The sequence below is a fragment of the Malassezia globosa genome (assembly GCF_000181695.2).
Source record: "Malassezia globosa CBS 7966 chromosome Unknown mgl_sf_10.1, whole genome shotgun sequence".
Lineage (NCBI taxonomy): Eukaryota > Fungi > Basidiomycota > Malasseziomycetes > Malasseziales > Malasseziaceae > Malassezia > Malassezia globosa.
In genome coordinates, this window is record NW_001849861.1 from 399,082 (window position 1) to 414,953 (window position 15,872).

The 15,872-nt window shown below is 49.0% G+C and overlaps 7 protein-coding genes across 7 annotated transcripts; 4 read left to right on the forward strand and 3 right to left on the reverse strand.

The window, feature by feature from the left end:
- Window position 1: 1 nt before the first annotated feature.
- MGL_3742 (uncharacterized protein) lies at window positions 2–3,286 on the reverse strand (the record flags this gene model as incomplete). The annotated part of the gene is made up of 1 exon (XM_001729223.1): window positions 2–3,286. One exon carries the CDS (start codon window positions 3,284–3,286, stop codon window positions 2–4), a length of 3,285 nt encoding a protein of 1,094 aa, XP_001729275.1.
- A 1,631-nt stretch (window positions 3,287–4,917) lies between these two features.
- Window positions 4,918–5,505, forward strand: MGL_3743 (uncharacterized protein; the record flags this gene model as incomplete). The annotated part of the gene is made up of 5 exons (XM_001729224.1): window positions 4,918–5,014; window positions 5,064–5,200; window positions 5,257–5,267; window positions 5,373–5,383; window positions 5,438–5,505. 5 exons carry the CDS (start codon window positions 4,918–4,920, stop codon window positions 5,503–5,505), a joined length of 324 nt encoding a protein of 107 aa, XP_001729276.1.
- Window positions 5,506–6,166: 661 nt separating this feature from the next.
- MGL_3744 (uncharacterized protein) lies at window positions 6,167–7,765 on the forward strand (the record flags this gene model as incomplete). Its single annotated transcript, XM_001729225.1, has 1 exon — window positions 6,167–7,765. The coding sequence occupies one exon, from the start codon at window positions 6,167–6,169 to the stop codon at window positions 7,763–7,765; it is 1,599 nt and encodes a 532-aa protein (XP_001729277.1).
- Window positions 7,766–8,269: 504 nt separating this feature from the next.
- On the reverse strand, window positions 8,270–8,944 carry MGL_3745 (uncharacterized protein; the record flags this gene model as incomplete). The annotated part of the gene is made up of 2 exons (XM_001729226.1): window positions 8,270–8,807; window positions 8,868–8,944. 2 exons carry the CDS (start codon window positions 8,942–8,944, stop codon window positions 8,270–8,272), a joined length of 615 nt encoding a protein of 204 aa, XP_001729278.1.
- A 922-nt stretch (window positions 8,945–9,866) lies between these two features.
- Window positions 9,867–10,280, forward strand: MGL_3746 (uncharacterized protein; the record flags this gene model as incomplete). The annotated part of the gene is made up of 1 exon (XM_001729227.1): window positions 9,867–10,280. One exon carries the CDS (start codon window positions 9,867–9,869, stop codon window positions 10,278–10,280), a length of 414 nt encoding a protein of 137 aa, XP_001729279.1.
- Window positions 10,281–11,276: 996 nt separating this feature from the next.
- MGL_3747 (uncharacterized protein) lies at window positions 11,277–12,881 on the forward strand (the record flags this gene model as incomplete). The annotated part of the gene is made up of 1 exon (XM_001729228.1): window positions 11,277–12,881. One exon carries the CDS (start codon window positions 11,277–11,279, stop codon window positions 12,879–12,881), a length of 1,605 nt encoding a protein of 534 aa, XP_001729280.1.
- Window positions 12,882–13,571: 690 nt separating this feature from the next.
- MGL_3748 (uncharacterized protein) lies at window positions 13,572–15,155 on the reverse strand (the record flags this gene model as incomplete). Its single annotated transcript, XM_001729229.1, has 1 exon — window positions 13,572–15,155. One exon carries the CDS (start codon window positions 15,153–15,155, stop codon window positions 13,572–13,574), a length of 1,584 nt encoding a protein of 527 aa, XP_001729281.1.
- Between the last annotated feature and the right edge of the window lie 717 nt (window positions 15,156–15,872).

A 15,872-nucleotide genomic window follows, 5' to 3' on the forward strand; every position in this document is an offset into this window, starting at 1 on the left:
CTCATCGTACGTGTTGGAACGTAGAGCACCCATTAGAAGCACGCGTATTTGTCACATCTCGATCGGCCGAGACAGACAGGGCGACAGAGGTGGCGGGCGGCGTCACGCCAATCCGCATGCCTACTCGCACGAGCGTTTCGATGCACGTATTAGAGTTGATGAGCAGGTCGTCGTCCCAGCGGATGCGTGCACCATCAACGAGAAGTACCAGTGTACTGCCCCCGAACTTGAAGTAGCCAAGCTCGTAACCCCGCTTTACGTGCTGTTGTGGTGATACGGTCAGAATGATGGAGCCGACCATCATAGCGCCAATGGCAACAAGATACACGTCGCCGAAGTCGCGTGTGGAAATTGGGATCACGACGCGCGTGTTTTCGCCATAGACATCAATCGCACTGCGAATCGCCATGGGATTGACGGTATAGTATTCGCCACTGATCCGAGTCATTTCGCCGACGACACCATCGACGGGTGCGTGGAACCGGTGGTAGTCCTGTGGCGCAAGCCGAAAGATGGCGAGTGCAAGGCTGGTCGTATCCGGCCAAGTTTTCTGAGACACCTTACCGCCCAGCAGCTTATCTACTGAAAACTGGCGCCCTTTGATCCAAAGCTGCATCGCTCGATCAACACGGTTGAATACCATGAGGCGACAGTCTGCACAGCTCACCATGCAGCCGGGATTCCCTGGCTCAGCGAGGGGCCGAAGCTCCATTCGGATTCGGCGGCAGAAAAAATCATTGAATGTCGCAAACGAAGAAACTGATTCCACCATTTCATTCTCGTCGATCCCGTGAAACATGACAAACGGCTTGATTGCTCGCACACTGCTTGGGTGATCATACTTCGCCCCTTGCTTCAGCGACATGTTTCGGAGCATGCGGCGTGCGCGTGCCCCCTCCATCCGACTCTTTGCTCCCTGGTATAAGAGTCGGATGCCAAGCCGCACATACACCTGCATTTTTTCTTCCACTAGCTGGCCACTTATACGGTCCTGCACCAGAATGTTTGCACTGTTTGCACCGATTCGGTATACGCCCTGGCTTACCGTGCGAAACATATTTGTATACCACTTACGGCGCGCCTGCGTTGCCGTCACAAAGTTCGAGACCATGATGTCGTCCACGGCGCGTCCCTCCTGCGACGAACATAGTGCAAGGTGTGCGACGATATCACGCTCATCTGCATGGGACAAACGGGGCATGTGGCACAAGGGGCAAGCTCGCAGACGAATCACACGCTCCACATCAGGTGTATCGTCGGTTTCTTCAGCTTCCATGTCTGGTGGCAGCGTGCACGCACGTCGTTCTGTCCACGGCTTGTGCAGTTCATCTTCTAGTACCCGCACACCCTCGTCCATCGTAAGCTCGTCTCCGAATGGTTGCTTCCCAAAGCGATTGAAGAAGCCCAGCAGCGTCTCAGTCGTGAGTGTGCTGCCGAGACTCAGAAGCATGGTTTGCAGCTCGTCAATGTCAATGCCACCAGTGTCATTGGTATCATACAAGCGAAGCATTTCCCGCCAAAAGCGCCGACGTAGCACTGCGTATGGTCGATACACGGCGTCCAGCTGCAGTCTCGGTCGCGCTTTGCCTTTACCAAATTTGGCATCCTCATCATGACCCTCGCGTTGTAGCGGCAAGTCGAACGTGACCATGTGTGACGCATCGTTCTCATCTCCTTCATCCTGTGATAACGTGTCGTTTGCCGTTGAGTGCTTGGTAGCATTCATAAGCGAGCTTATGTCAAGGCTTACTTCTCCCACATAGTCGTTCGACGAGATATTATCCCAATCATACACAGCACAGCGCACACTGTAGCTCATTTCACGACTGTGGACATGAAAATAAAGTTTCTCACGCCAGTCAGGATTCAATGTATGACGGCAAACACGTGTGCGAAATACTTTGCGATTAAAAGACACCACCACGAAGGGATCCATGTCAAACGACGTATGCGTCAAGTTTTGCCAGCGGGGCAAGTCGCGTGCACCCTTAATTTCCATCATGACAATGCCCTGCACGCCATGGCCAGGATTTCCCCAAAACGCATAGTCATGCGGCGTAAGTCTGGCCACCCGCTTTGCATCTGACTCTTGTGCTATTCCGGATTGACTGGCTGAATATGATCGTGGTCGGAGCTTTGCCAAGCCCAATCGCCTCGCTCGAGGTCGCCACGAAACGCGTCGATTTTCACCTGTCTCCACTGACAGTGTATCCGAATCGCTCAAATTCACAAAATCGACAATTGGTGAGGCTGTCGAGACTTTCGGCTCAAGGCGCGGTCGCTGCACTGGCGGCCGCCGTCGTATCAATGCACCGCCATCTCCAGTAGGGATGGGCCAGGACTCGTCGCCGTCACGATTGTTCAAACCAAGGGCATGCATCCCTGAGAATGGTGGGCCCATGGGGGAGGCCATACTACCACCATCGTCAACGCCATCGCCAACACCAACACCTCCTATCCCATCATCTTCGCCATCAGCACTCGTTTCTGAAATACCTTCGTCCACGATATCCTCATTTTCTTCCACCATGCCCACAGGCTCATTCGCCGGCAGCAAGTTCATGTACTGTTCCAAGTCTTGCTGGTCAATCGGTTTAAGATGCTTCTCATCACGCACAAGATCCAAGCTCACCAGCAACCCGCTGTGCAAGAGGCCCTGCTCCGTTAGGATCGGCAGCCACACAGACTCGCATGCCAGCACAGGGTCCAACTGGCTAAGGGTATATGTACATTTGCCTGCGCAAACACGATCCTTCCCATTGTCTAGCCAAACAGTAAATTCCAGCGGCCCTCTCTGTGGCACTGAAGCGCGGCTAGTATCTTCATTCTGTGTACCGAAATTCGTTCTAGCCGCACTGCCCTTAGCGCCGTTGGACGCATCACTCGCATTATTTGTGTTAGAAGAAGAGCCCCAAATTCTTCGGCGCCCTAGGCCCATAAACATGCGCTTTGATCTCAGAAGCACACCCACGCTCTCGCTGCCAGCCTGGGACAAGTAAGGTCGAGGGATCTCCATAATTTTAGTTACATGCCCAAACTCGAACTCTAGCTCCGTCCGAGATTCACCTACCAAGCACGAACGGCGACTTATGCCTCCATGAAGGTATACAGACACGATCACATCGGCATGATTTGGCATTGCGTCCAGTAGTCGCAATCGGTGAATCTCCACTTGCAGACATGCGGCTAGGTCATCCTCTGCACGATCCCTGGCGGTTGTCCCTTCGTGACAGGGTGCGTTCGCTGAACACGTAGAGTTTACAGCGTCATTACTGGGCTTCTGCATACGTGCACGACCATGCAAACAGTGTGTCAATCAATATCAGACGCGTCTGCTTGTACAAAGATTGTCCACTTTGATGATGCGTGGCTTGAAAATGCACGAAACTGTTTTGCCTTACAAGAGAATCCCACCCACCATTGTCTCAACCCAGGAGTACGTGCTCGTATCTTACCTCTGCGACAATGCTATGCAACAACGGTTCCGGTAGCTCAGCGGTAGAGCGGCAGATTGCAACAAGCAGTTATCTGCAGGTCGCGAGTTCAAGTCTTGCCCGGAACTCGTATATCTGGATTTAATTTTTACTGACTTTTTGCTAACCTAAAAGTGGAGAGGTCAAATTTGCAAGCAGCATTGAGGCATGGGTCTGCCATATCTGCTACATTGTTCAAGTGCAATGAACGAATCAACTACTTGGCACTATCGCTGATGATGTGCAGGGAATGGATTTTCCTTCCTTGCCTTTTCAATAGCTTCAAAGAGGCCCTTTTCTTGCACGGCTCGCTTTTATGTAAACTGGTCTTTCTGTTCAACGTACCTTTACACAAGCTTGGTATTCATCATATATTCGGCCACAATCATTTTCATACCGTTCGCGCAAACTAGCCAATGCATTTGCTTGTTTTTTGGAAACCGACAATTGCGACGAGTTAGACACCGTCCGCATGTCTGTTCGTGCTCGGTTCGAGTTATCGTCGCCATTCATGTTGGAACTGACATCAAGGTAATCTCTAAACCATGCGTTGAAGCACTGGTCATATTTATGTTTGGATGGTGTACAATCAGCAGAAATGGAGTTCATTAACCCTAAATCTGGGATCCGATTGTTATTTGCATTCCCGCTACTCATCTTGGCGCATCCAAGTGCCAAGGAATTCAAAGCTCTGTCTAGATATCAACTCAGATTCACATTCCTCCACGACCCAAGTGCAAGAGTCTAAGTAAGACGTTTGCGCGCGCGCAGTTCAACCGTCATATTTGTAAGCAAGCACACATGAAGAGACAGACTTGTTTGGGCTTTAATAGACGTCTTTTCTATGACTTGGTAAAATTACATTACATCTAGCTCACTAAGAATACCATACTTTTCACATTCGCGCATCTATGTAAGCACCAAAGGCAGCAACAACGAACTAAGAGTGGCTTGTGTCAGTAAATAGCGATGGACCCGCCGAAGTCAAACAAGCTTAGTGTCGACACGTATTCCCATCCATCATATAGGAGCGAAAGACTTTATGGTGATGGTATGGTTGTTCGCATTGGACATTGCCTAGATTTGAACTATGCATTATTGTGAGACTAATCACCTGGAGATTGCGACGTGTGACACAAGGCGTTGTTCTTCTTCCAAATCCCATACGTACATTGTTGTTGTTCTGGTTCAAGTTACAGTGGGCAAACGTATGGACCCACTGCTCATGATGCATGGAGCTCTCCACGTGGCGGAACCATGCGTGATTGGAAAATGTACACAGCGCATTCGTCGATTCAGCCCCATCCATGTGTTAAGCAGACGAATAATCAAAGGGCATTTTCAATCTTTGGATAGAGGGGGCGTGAACGGAATATTTCGGACTTGAAATACACATTTGTGTCTTGAGATCAATCTGTCCTCCTTTTCTCCCTTATCACACAACATGGGTTTTTCTGACGGTGACGCTAAGAAGGGTGCTGGTCTGTTCAAGACCCGTTGCGCTCAGTGCCACACCACAGAGGAGGGTGGCCCTAATAAGGGTTAGTGAAACCGATTCATCTCCGACTTGGCGCACTAACACGCTTCCAGTCGGTCCTAACCTGCACGGTATCTTTGGCCGCAAGAGTGGCCAGGCTGAAGGCTTCAGCTACACGGCTGCCAACGTGAACAAGGGTGTGACATGGGATGAGAACACCCTATTCGAGTACCTGGAGAACCCTAAGAAGGTACGTATTTGCTATGCTGGTCTCTTTTTTCGAATTGCATACTGACACGTACGCAGTACATTCCTGGGTATGTATTGCCTGAGTGATAGGAGCTCCTTTTGGACACTTCGGCGTGGCGATTCGGTGCGGCGTGGTACTAACGACGGACGTTGTTTTTTCTTGATTACTACAGTACGAAGATGGGTACGTATTTTGAAATTGTGAAGATAGTCGTGACTTTGTCTAACTCGTGTTCAGCATTCAACGGTCTTAAGAAGGACAAGGACCGCAACGACCTTATCACGTTCTTGCGTGAGGCCTGTTAAGTGCGGTCTGTATGTGCGTAGTCTTGTTGTCGAACGCATTCGTAGCATTTGCTCAAGCGAGCATAGTAAGTCTATTTCTACTGTCTTCTCTATATGAATGGTGTCTGTCTCTATCTTTGCGAACAGATTAAGTATGTGTGTCTGCGTCTATTATTCCTTGGTGATGAGACTATGTGGGATAAGAGCAGTCATGTTCACATTCTGACCATCATGAACCTAGGATTTCAGCGATGTAAGGAATGCCTCGCCATGCTCGTGAGCTTGTAAGTGTTAGCATCGGGTTGCAAGGCTTTAGACCAACCAAAAATAATTTCACCAAAGTCATCTCCAGTAGCCCGATTCGCCTGCCACGATCCCGGCAAACGACGAATCGAATGGCTGTGCTTTCGCACTAATTTCTTTCTTTAAACCACATCTCTAGTTGATTAACGATCGGGTGACTGAATACGATCTATTTTGCACTTGCGATTTTCCGGTTTGAACAGCGTTTGGATCAACGGTCACCCTAATATAGACGCGTAATAAGAGGCTCAACAAAAGGGTCAGCGCCGTTCCTGCTCTATCATCGCGTTTCTTTTCGTTTTACGTGTGGCCTCTCTGATCCCACGCTGCTCCTTGCGGTGCGACTTAGACCACCTCCTGCTTTGGTGCCAGCTTGGTAATGGTCCCACCAAGCGCACCGAATGGAAGTGGCAGTTCTTACGACCAGCTACTGAAGCTGCCTCCCATACGATCTTTTGAGCCGACTGTTCCGTCATCAATGGACTTATCCTCAACACCTCCGTGTCGGTATCCAAATAATTCGCCTGGCGGATCCTCATCCAATGCGATCGCGCCTGATGACAAAGCTTCATCCACGTCCGACAAACAGCAGGTTGATGCAACTACGTCAGGTCTATCTCGACCGCAACTCCCGCCGTCTCTTAGTGCTCCTTCCTTGCCCAATTCACATGCATCGACGCCGCCCTCGCCACCACCGCCGGCGCCTGTCTCGAACCTGCCCTCACATCATACACCCTATGAAAGTGCACCAACACCGGTCCGCGCGAATCGTTCGAATGATTCTTCTCAGTCACCTGCCTATGGACCTTATGCACTTCCCCGCGCCCCTGGCATGCTTCCCTGGCAAATGTCATCCTCGACATCGCTGGATCCCAGTACTGTCTATGCTCTCGAACGAATCCATTCGGCCTCTTTGGCTTTGCATGATCACGTCGGCGAATTGCTACGCTCGCAGTCTGTAACTTCTCGCCAGGACGAAATGCATTCGTTTCTCCCATTTGTCTCTGAGATCAACCACGAAGTCCGGGGCTTAATGTCTACGCTCGATAATCGCGCAGGCCGCGAGGCGTTTGACATCGCTCCCTATTATCCCTGGCTTCCTGGCAGCAATGCAACACAGTACTGGTCGCAGAACATCCGAGATGAGCGAGGTTCAAAAAGGATGCGTTGTGAAGACGATAAAGACGGACATGTGCGCCGCCGCAGTTTGGGTCAACATACGAAATCGGAGCAGCGTCTTGTTTCTCGCAGTGATTTGCGTCCATCAAACAGTACAGATGATCTGATATATGCTGCTCGTCTTGGCACTGATCACCATGGATTCTCAAGCTCATCCAATCCCAATACTCGCTCAGATGCATCTTCATATGCCTCTGCTTATGGAACTGCATCTTCAACGCCCTCCAAAGGCTCGCTTGGGCATGACACAAGTGTCTCTGTTCAGCAAGCATACGTACCCAAATACCGAAAACGAAGTCGCGCACCAGCACCTGGTGTGTGTCATTCTTGCGGCAACGGCGATACGCCAGAATGGCGCCGTGGCCCGGATGGTGCTCGAACACTATGCAATGCATGTGGCCTGCACTTCGCGAAGCTCGTCCGCAAGCGAACCCTTGAGTATGCGAATTCCGCCCCTGGTATTCCTATCCCTCCCGTTACTATTGCGGAGCTGCGTCAATCAACAAATGTGAATTTGAACTCGCCAGGCGTGATTCAGGCTGATGACGAGCGCGCTCGAATCGCTTCGAATCAGTCGTCGTCTGCAACTTCATTGACGCATGGTCGCTTTCCTCCGCGGTCTCGCAGTGAGTCGGTGTCGTCGGCTGTTGCGACGCCTTCTTCAACGGTGTCGCGCGAGCATGTGTATCCTGAGCCTGCCGTGTCAGGCTCAGAAACCCAAGAATCTTTGCCGTCTAAGGGCGGGGAGGAATCATCAACTGATGTAGTTTCATCTGTAAAAACTGGAACACCTATGTAGATTGTTTTTGTAAGTTAGTTAGCAAGCGAAGCCTGCTACTGTATTCCTTACACGTTCGAAAACGAGGAGGTTGTATGGGACTACCGGGTATGGTTGACTGGACTACAGAGACTAGTCAGGCTCATGCAAAAAAAAGCTGCACTAATTGACTACCAGTCTCGACTTGGACATAGTTGAGGTCAACCGCAGTCCTACATGGCGTAAACTCTGCACGACCTGACAAGCCAAGCATCCAGGGCCATACCTAAACATGTATTCTCTCGCATACAGCACGTTGAACGGATTAAGATGAGAATCTTGGGATGGGACATTGCATGTCGAATATATTTTGGAGCAAGCGCTACGGCGCAGCTACGAAGTACACCTGAGAACAAACTGCCATACAAAGAACAAAAGCAGGTGGCCAAGAGGCCGCGGCCCAGCGATAATGACCAAAAAGCCCCGTTAAAGATATCGTTACCACAAAGGACCACCGGCTTACATTGCCGTACGGCATGGGCGTGTTTAACGGTAGCGACGCAGCTGGAGTGTCTGCCTCTTGCGGTACGCGGCACTGCGACCACCGCCAATTGTGTTGTTGAAGCGGTGACCCTTGCCAATACCACGGCTCTTCTTGCCAGCGCCTGTGAGACCGCGACATTCACGGTGCTTGTGGACAGCGTCGACAATCCAGTTGATCCGGGCATCGCGGCGAATCGCCTTGTGGTGCGGGTCAACGCAAATAACCTCAAAGTACTTGTAAACACCATCCTGGTTCACCCAGTACGAGTTCAAAACGCGAAGGTTCGATACCTTGCGGCCCACGCGCTCTTCGGCAAGAGCGCGCAGCGAGCGCTGTGGCTTGAGCTTGTTCACACCCTGGTGAACTGGCTTACCGTAGGTAGCACCCTTCGGAGCATGCTTCTTACGGTTACCACGGCGCACACGCACACGGTAGATAACGTAGCCCTGCTTCGACTTGTAACCAAGACGGCGCGCCTTGTCTGGACGCGATGGACGCGATGCACGGTGGACCACATTCAATTGACGGTACTCCCAGCAACTAGACACAAACAAGTCAGTATCCCGCCATTACACAACGTCGTCCGAAAAATGTACGTACCGGACGCGCAACAGGAAGCGGAGTACATCGCTCTGCTTCTTCTTGTACAGCTCTTCAAGGTACTTGTAGGCACCCATCTTAATAGCAGTTAGTATGCGTTCACGCCCCAGATACACGAAGGAAAGGCCCCACCGCTAACGACAGTAAGAAGGCACTTTCCTGTGACGACAACGTACCTTGAGAGTCAGAGCACTGGGATGGTAAAGAAGTAAGCGTCTAACCGTGGCCTCCAGCGTCCTGCCGCTATGTCCAGACACAATTCAAGGGCCTAGTAGGGTCTTGGCACATCATATGCATAACAACACGTGACGCGGTTCTGGGTATTTTGTAGTTTTAAGTGTCGGCCGAAGGAGAGAAGAATCTGCGGCCTTTGGCTGGCAGGGAGTGAGTTAGAGCACTCGCCGTTGAACCTACGGTCGTTTGTTAACGCAACCACCGACGCCGGTCACTTCAAGATGGTATGTATTAAGCGACAGTGTGCTTTACGTGTACACGGGTGCTAACACAGTCAAGCCATTCACAAAGACAGTGAAGTCGGACGCGTACTTCTCGCGCTACCAGACTAAGTACCGCCGCCGTCGTGAGGGTCGCACAGACTACTACGCTCGCAAGCGTCTTGTGTCTCAGTTCAAGAACAAGTTCAATGCACACAAGTACCGCCTTGTCGTCCGCTTCTCAAACCGTTTTGTGACATGCCAGATTGTGTACGCCAAGATCCAGGGTGACTGTGTGTTTGCGCACGCCAGCTCGCGCGAGCTTCCGCGCTATGGTATCAAGCACGGTCTGAGCAACTGGACAGCGGCATACGCAACTGGTCTGCTTGTGGCGCGCCGTGCTCTTAAGAAGCTGGGTCTTGACGAAAAGTACCAAGGCCAGGTTGAGCCAGATGGTGAGCTTGTCCACACCGAGCCTCTTGGTGATGACGAACCCCGTCCATTCAAGTGCTACTTGGATGTTGGTCTCAAGCGTACGTCGACAGGTTCGCGTGTCTTTGGTGCCATGAAGGGTGCATCAGATGGTGGTATCTTTGTGCCCCACAACGCTCGTCGTTTCCCTGGATACGACGTTGAGTCCAAGGAGCTGGATGCTGAAGTGCTCCGCAACTACATTTATGGCGGTCACATTGCTGAATTCATGGAGTCTCTGGAAGAGGAAGATGACGAGCGCTTCAAGAAGCACTTCTCTTCATACTTGAGCGATGACATTGGCAGTGAAGATATTGAAGAGATTTACGAGAAGGCGTACGAGGCTATCCGGGAGGACCCAGACTTCAAGCCTACGGAAAAGACGAAGGACTGGGCTGCTGAGTCGAAGAAGTACAAGCAACCTAAGCTCACGTACGAGCAGCGCAAGGCCCGTGTCCAAGAGAAGATCAATGCTCTTCAGGACACTTTCAACCTGGACGACGAGTAAATTATCTTCTCTCCTGTCATGTCTGTCAGGGCCTGTTAATGGCTTGCAAAACAATTGCGCCATCTCTCGGTTGTATTCTATAGAAGCATAGAGATTTTGTGCAATTGACGAGGATACTCTCTTGCTTTTCCATTTTGTCGGTCTTATGGTATGTAGGATACGTCGTATCGTGCAGCGAGCGTAATTTGTTTGTCAAAAGTACTGTTATTACTGGGCAAATGACAGTTGGAGACTAATTGCCCGTCAAGTACGTTTGTAGGTGATAAACCACATTTGTGCGGGCGCTTGGCATGGCTCTGTCAATTTCTTCTCTACCCTTTTTAGACATTTACCACGCTCAAACTTGACGTGAACGCGGCAAGCTTTGTTTCTCCAGCGCTGACCAAGTAGGCTATGCCGAACTAAATATTTCTTTGGGCCCCACTGGGTCCTCGACCAGAAAAACTAGGGACTTTGTGCTTGTCGAGCTAATCAATTTAGCCCATGGCACATATCTATGCTCCGTAAATACAGACATGCGTCTGTGTAGAAAAAAAATTAAGCGTCTGGAGCTCCAAGCTTAAGCATCTCTATCACCATGGAGGGTGCATAATCGAATCTGCGTTTATGAAGGAAAGGACCTCACCTGGCCACGACTGAACCACAGGTACAGTAGTGTCTGAATTGAACATTTAGCAATTTTTGGTCATACCTATCGGCGCTGACGTACAATGTGACTGCGACACGTTCAAAAATCAAATTTTGTTTGAAAGCCAACACGAAGCTTGTGTCTGGATATAAGCAGTACGACAGCGTCAACGCCATTTTGTCTCTCTAGATGCGAATCCGCAAATCGGGTCAGCTCTTAAATGAACGTGTTTAAATAAGGTGCGCAATTAGTCAGACATGCTTCTTTTGGGCACTTCGATCGATAAACAATACTATGAACTAACTCATAAAGCATTAAGGCTCAATGTCGTCTGACCCTGCCAGTCAACAATTTTACCCATGCGTTCCATGCTCGCCTACGTGGCACTGGCCATTACTATGGTCAAGTCTATAATTGCGAAGCATGATCAAAGCTATGCTAATGTGACAGGCACTTCGGCCACAACGTTTCCAACTGACATTGGATTCGGGGGTGAGCAAGTGTCTGGTGGTGCGCCATTTAACGCCATGGTCGACTATATTGGGTCGGACCACGAAGACGTCGTTGAAATGCGCTGGCTTCCAAAGAATGAAGCTCAAGATAACGCTACTTGGCAGGACCTTTGGTTCAATCTTGGTGAATTTGCTCCATACCATCCCGCTAAACAGCTGTTCCCCGAGATGCTAAAATATTCCTCTGTGCCAAAGCATTGCAATATCAAGCAAGTGCATGTGATACATCGCCATGGTGCCAAGTATCCTGACAAGGGACACAAGTCAGGTCCCGGCAATTTTGCCAAGAAAATTCGCGAACAACGAGAGAACGGCTCATTGGATGTGTCTGGGGACTTATCTTTCCTTCAACACTGGGAATATAAATTGGGACAAAAGATTTTAACGCACCAAGGCTCAGAAGAAATGTTCAAGTCGGGCGTAAAGCATTACTATGACTACGCCCAATTGCTGGAGAAGTACAACAAGAAACCTGTGTTCCGTACATCTTCTCACAGCCGTGTCCTGGATTCTGCGCGCTACTTCGGTCTAGGTTTTTTTGGCTGGGATGCTTCTGAAAGGTATCATCTAGAGGTTCTGACGGAAGAGGATTACCAGAACAATACTTTGGCACCCAAGAATGCTTGTAGGAATGCCGACAATGATGACTTTATGTTCGACAATTACTTGAGCTCACAGTGGCAAAACATATACCTTGAAGCGCCCCGAAAACGCTTGCAAAATAACATCCGGTCCCTTACGTTAACAAACACTGACGTTTACAATATGATGACGGCGTGCCCCTACTTGACAAGCGGCATTGGTTTCTCTCAGTTCTGCAACTTATTTACGAAGGAAGAATGGGAAAACTTTGAGTACGATCAAGACTTACAGACTGTTGGAAAACATGGTTTCCAAAACCCGACTGCACGCGCTCAAGGCATCCCGTATGTGCAAGACCTGGTGTCGCGTTTGCAGAAGCGCAAGTTCCAAGGCCCCGTGACTGCTCAGAACATGACACTTGAGCAGAGTGGCACCTACACGCCGCTTGATCAACCTCTATACATTGACTTTTCACACCACAGCGTGATTTCTGGTATCATGACGGCATTGAATCTCACTCAGTTCAAGGAGCGCATGGATCCCAAAAACCCAGATCCTCATCGCAAATACCGTACAAGTCACGTCACTCCCCTTGCGATGCGGATGGCTTGGGAAGTTATGGACTGTTCTGATCAAGGCAATAGTGAAACTTTTGTTCGTCTGAAGCTGAATGATGTTGTCTACCCGTTGGATGAATCAAACGGATGTGAGAAGCGAAAGGATGGCCTGTGCAAGTTGGAGAGTTACACGGAATTCCTTGATAAACATGCATACAAGGCATCTAAGTTCGATCTTGCCTGTTTTGGAAGGAACGGCACTGATTTTAACATCACTGGACCGGTGACAGATGGAACTGTGCCGGATGACGCAATTTTGTGACGAATTGGTGGTCTGATGTGTACAACCATACCATCTAGATGTGTCCGGACCCTGTGTGCCTGATATTTTCTTGCTTATTCATGAACATTTACGAAACAAGACCGTAATCGCGAACATATGTTGGGACTCGTGTTCACAAGTTGTAGGACTCTAGTGAACTTGAGCCTTTCTCTGATGCAAAATAGTCACTTTGATTTTGTCCTCCATGGGTCTCAGAAGTGCACGTACTGAATATTTTTTTTCAGCTCGCCCTGGCGGGAGGGGGTTTATTTGTACCGATTTGAAATTTCCGATGCAATCTAGGATATGGCCGTACGAATGCTGTTGATCGCACGCTGGCGAGGTTAAAGAACTCTTTTTTTGTAATACCATACACAGGATTGAATATTAATACATTTAGCGTTCAATGTTAGGATCTGGCACGGTTCTTGGTGATAGTTCGTGACTAATTGGACCTTGAAGTGATACTATCTACCTGATTATTCGCTTAAACGGCAAAAAAAAAAAACTAAGAGAATTCAAAGTACTGTCTCGGCATAATTATGCGCCTACGAGAAAACATACATGGCACGGAAACACGCCAAATTACTCCATAGCCCGATTTTTAGACATGTTTCCTGCTCATCTGTCACCACATAATCTGCGGATTGCCACGTCGCCTTTCACACAGTAGCTACAGTAAATGAGCGTCTAAAAGTGGCCTTGATCGACGGGTTTTGTTGCGTTGAAGTCCGTCCCGTTCTTACCAAAACAAGTGAGGTCAAAGTTTGCCTCTTGAATAACGCGATCTTGCAGATGATTTACAAAGTCATCTAGCTTGCAAAGGCCATCCTTGCGTTTTTGGCAGCCTTGGTCTTGATCAAGTGGAATCACAGCTTCATTCAGTTTGACTCGAAGGAAATCGGTCTTCTGACAGTTCCAAATTTCAAAAGCCACACGCGCACCAAATGGCACAATTCGACTAACGCGGAACTTTCGCGATGGATCAGGTTTGGTTGGATCAAGATGATCATTGAGCTGTGTAAAGTTAAAGGCAGTCAAGATGCTCATAATCACAGTGTCGTGCGAAAAATCTGCATACAATGCCTGATCAAGGGGGAAGTACGTCGAGTTGTTGTCGAGCGTCATGTTCTTCTCAGCCGCCGGACCCTTGAACGAATCTTTTGTGGCACGACGGAAGAATTCTTGGACCCATCCCAGACCCATCGCTTTACCCTCGGGGTTCATAAAGCCATTGTTTCCTTGGAATTTGAGATCATTGCCATACTCGTAACCTTCCCATTCCTCCTTTGTGAATAAATTACAAAAATGCGAATAGCCATAACCGACCGTTTCATAAGGACACAAGGAAATAAGATCAGCCATATGGCTAATTGTCAGGTTGAAACCATGCAAATTTCTCTGGAACCGATTTAGCGCGTCTTTAAGATACACTTTTTGCCATGTCTCGCGCATTTCGCTACCAAACTTGAATGCCTTACCATTCGGGCAAGCGTACTTAGGCTCAAGTGTATTGTTTTGGTGATCCGCTTCGAGAATAACTTCCATATTCATTTTATCGGTCGCATCCCATCCAAAAAAGCCAAGTGTCCAGTACCTAGCTGAGTCCAGCATACGACTGCTGCTAGTCGTTCGAATCACGGGTTTCTGCTTGATGTTGTCCAATAGCTTGCCATACGAATAATAGTCTTTAACACCCGCATCAAAAAGCTCCTGAGCGCCCTGATGAACAAGAATCGCTTCTCCAAGCGTGTAGTTCCAGTTATTCATGAAATCCAGTTCTCCCGTCGCTTTAATGGAACCGTTCTTTATTCCATTGGCGATCGTATGAACCAACTTAGGCAGGCCTTCATTCATACCATCGGTGGGGTAACGAGCACCATGCCGATAAAGAAGCTGTACCTGCTTAAGCTCGCATTCTTTAGGAGCTGAGCGATAAGCCTCGGTCTCAGGGAATAAGCCCTTAGCTGGGCGCCAGGGTGTGTAAGGGCCAAGATTAGTGAAAATGTCATCTGGGGAGGCCTTGTTTTTTTCAGCATCCTTCGGAAGCCATCTCATCTCAATGCCATAGTTTTCTTGGAATCGACTGGTGTCCAACGGGTCATACTCGGCATTCAACGGTGTCTTTCCTGTTGCCCTGTCGCCAGCTACTCCCACGTCGGTGGGGAATGTGACACTTGATGTGCCTGTGACGTTTTTCCAGTTGATCTTTTGGTCGGAAGATGCATAGGCGGACAACACAAGTACACCAGCAGCTGCCAGTCGTAGCATCATGGTAGCTTTGGTACTGCTAAGCCTACCGCCAAGGCGCCCATGAGTCCTTGTTGTTATGGTAGTAACTCGCTCGATGCACGTGTACCGCATCGCATTACATGAGTGGCTCGATATATGCCACGAATAATTTCAATGCTTTCGAAATTGTGCAATGATATGCCTAAGAGCAACATAGGAAATGAGAAACAAGCTATTCTCCACTTGATCTTCGGCTTGCACTCTGTTTGAGGACATAGGGCGTTTCCACCCCACACTGGTTCGAGTGATCAAGGAAGAGCACATTCGGTGTCATTTTCAAGCTTTTTGTCTTCAAAGATGTGTGCAGTCTTTCATATTGACGTCTGATTACTTTGATTCGCTCATATGTTATGACGCGCCCTTGCTGTGATCAAACAGATAGCGACTTGACAAAAGAATGACATGTATGCTTCGTGTTGGGAATGAGTCGCGTTGCGCATAACTACATTTGTTTTCAGATATGGAGGTCAGTCATGCTCTATTTAATTCTGAACCCCGTTTATGCCAAATTTCGATAAATATGCTGTTAAAGCTATTGCGCCTACATATTGAATGCCTGTGTGTTGAAATGGGTGATGCGTTGTACCAATGCAATGTTTTACTTCGACAACTAATCTCTATTTGTAGCAAAGGCGATTCTCGTGCATGTAAGAGTGAAATAGGCTTGCATCATTTCTTTGATGTTCCTATTTGTAGTAA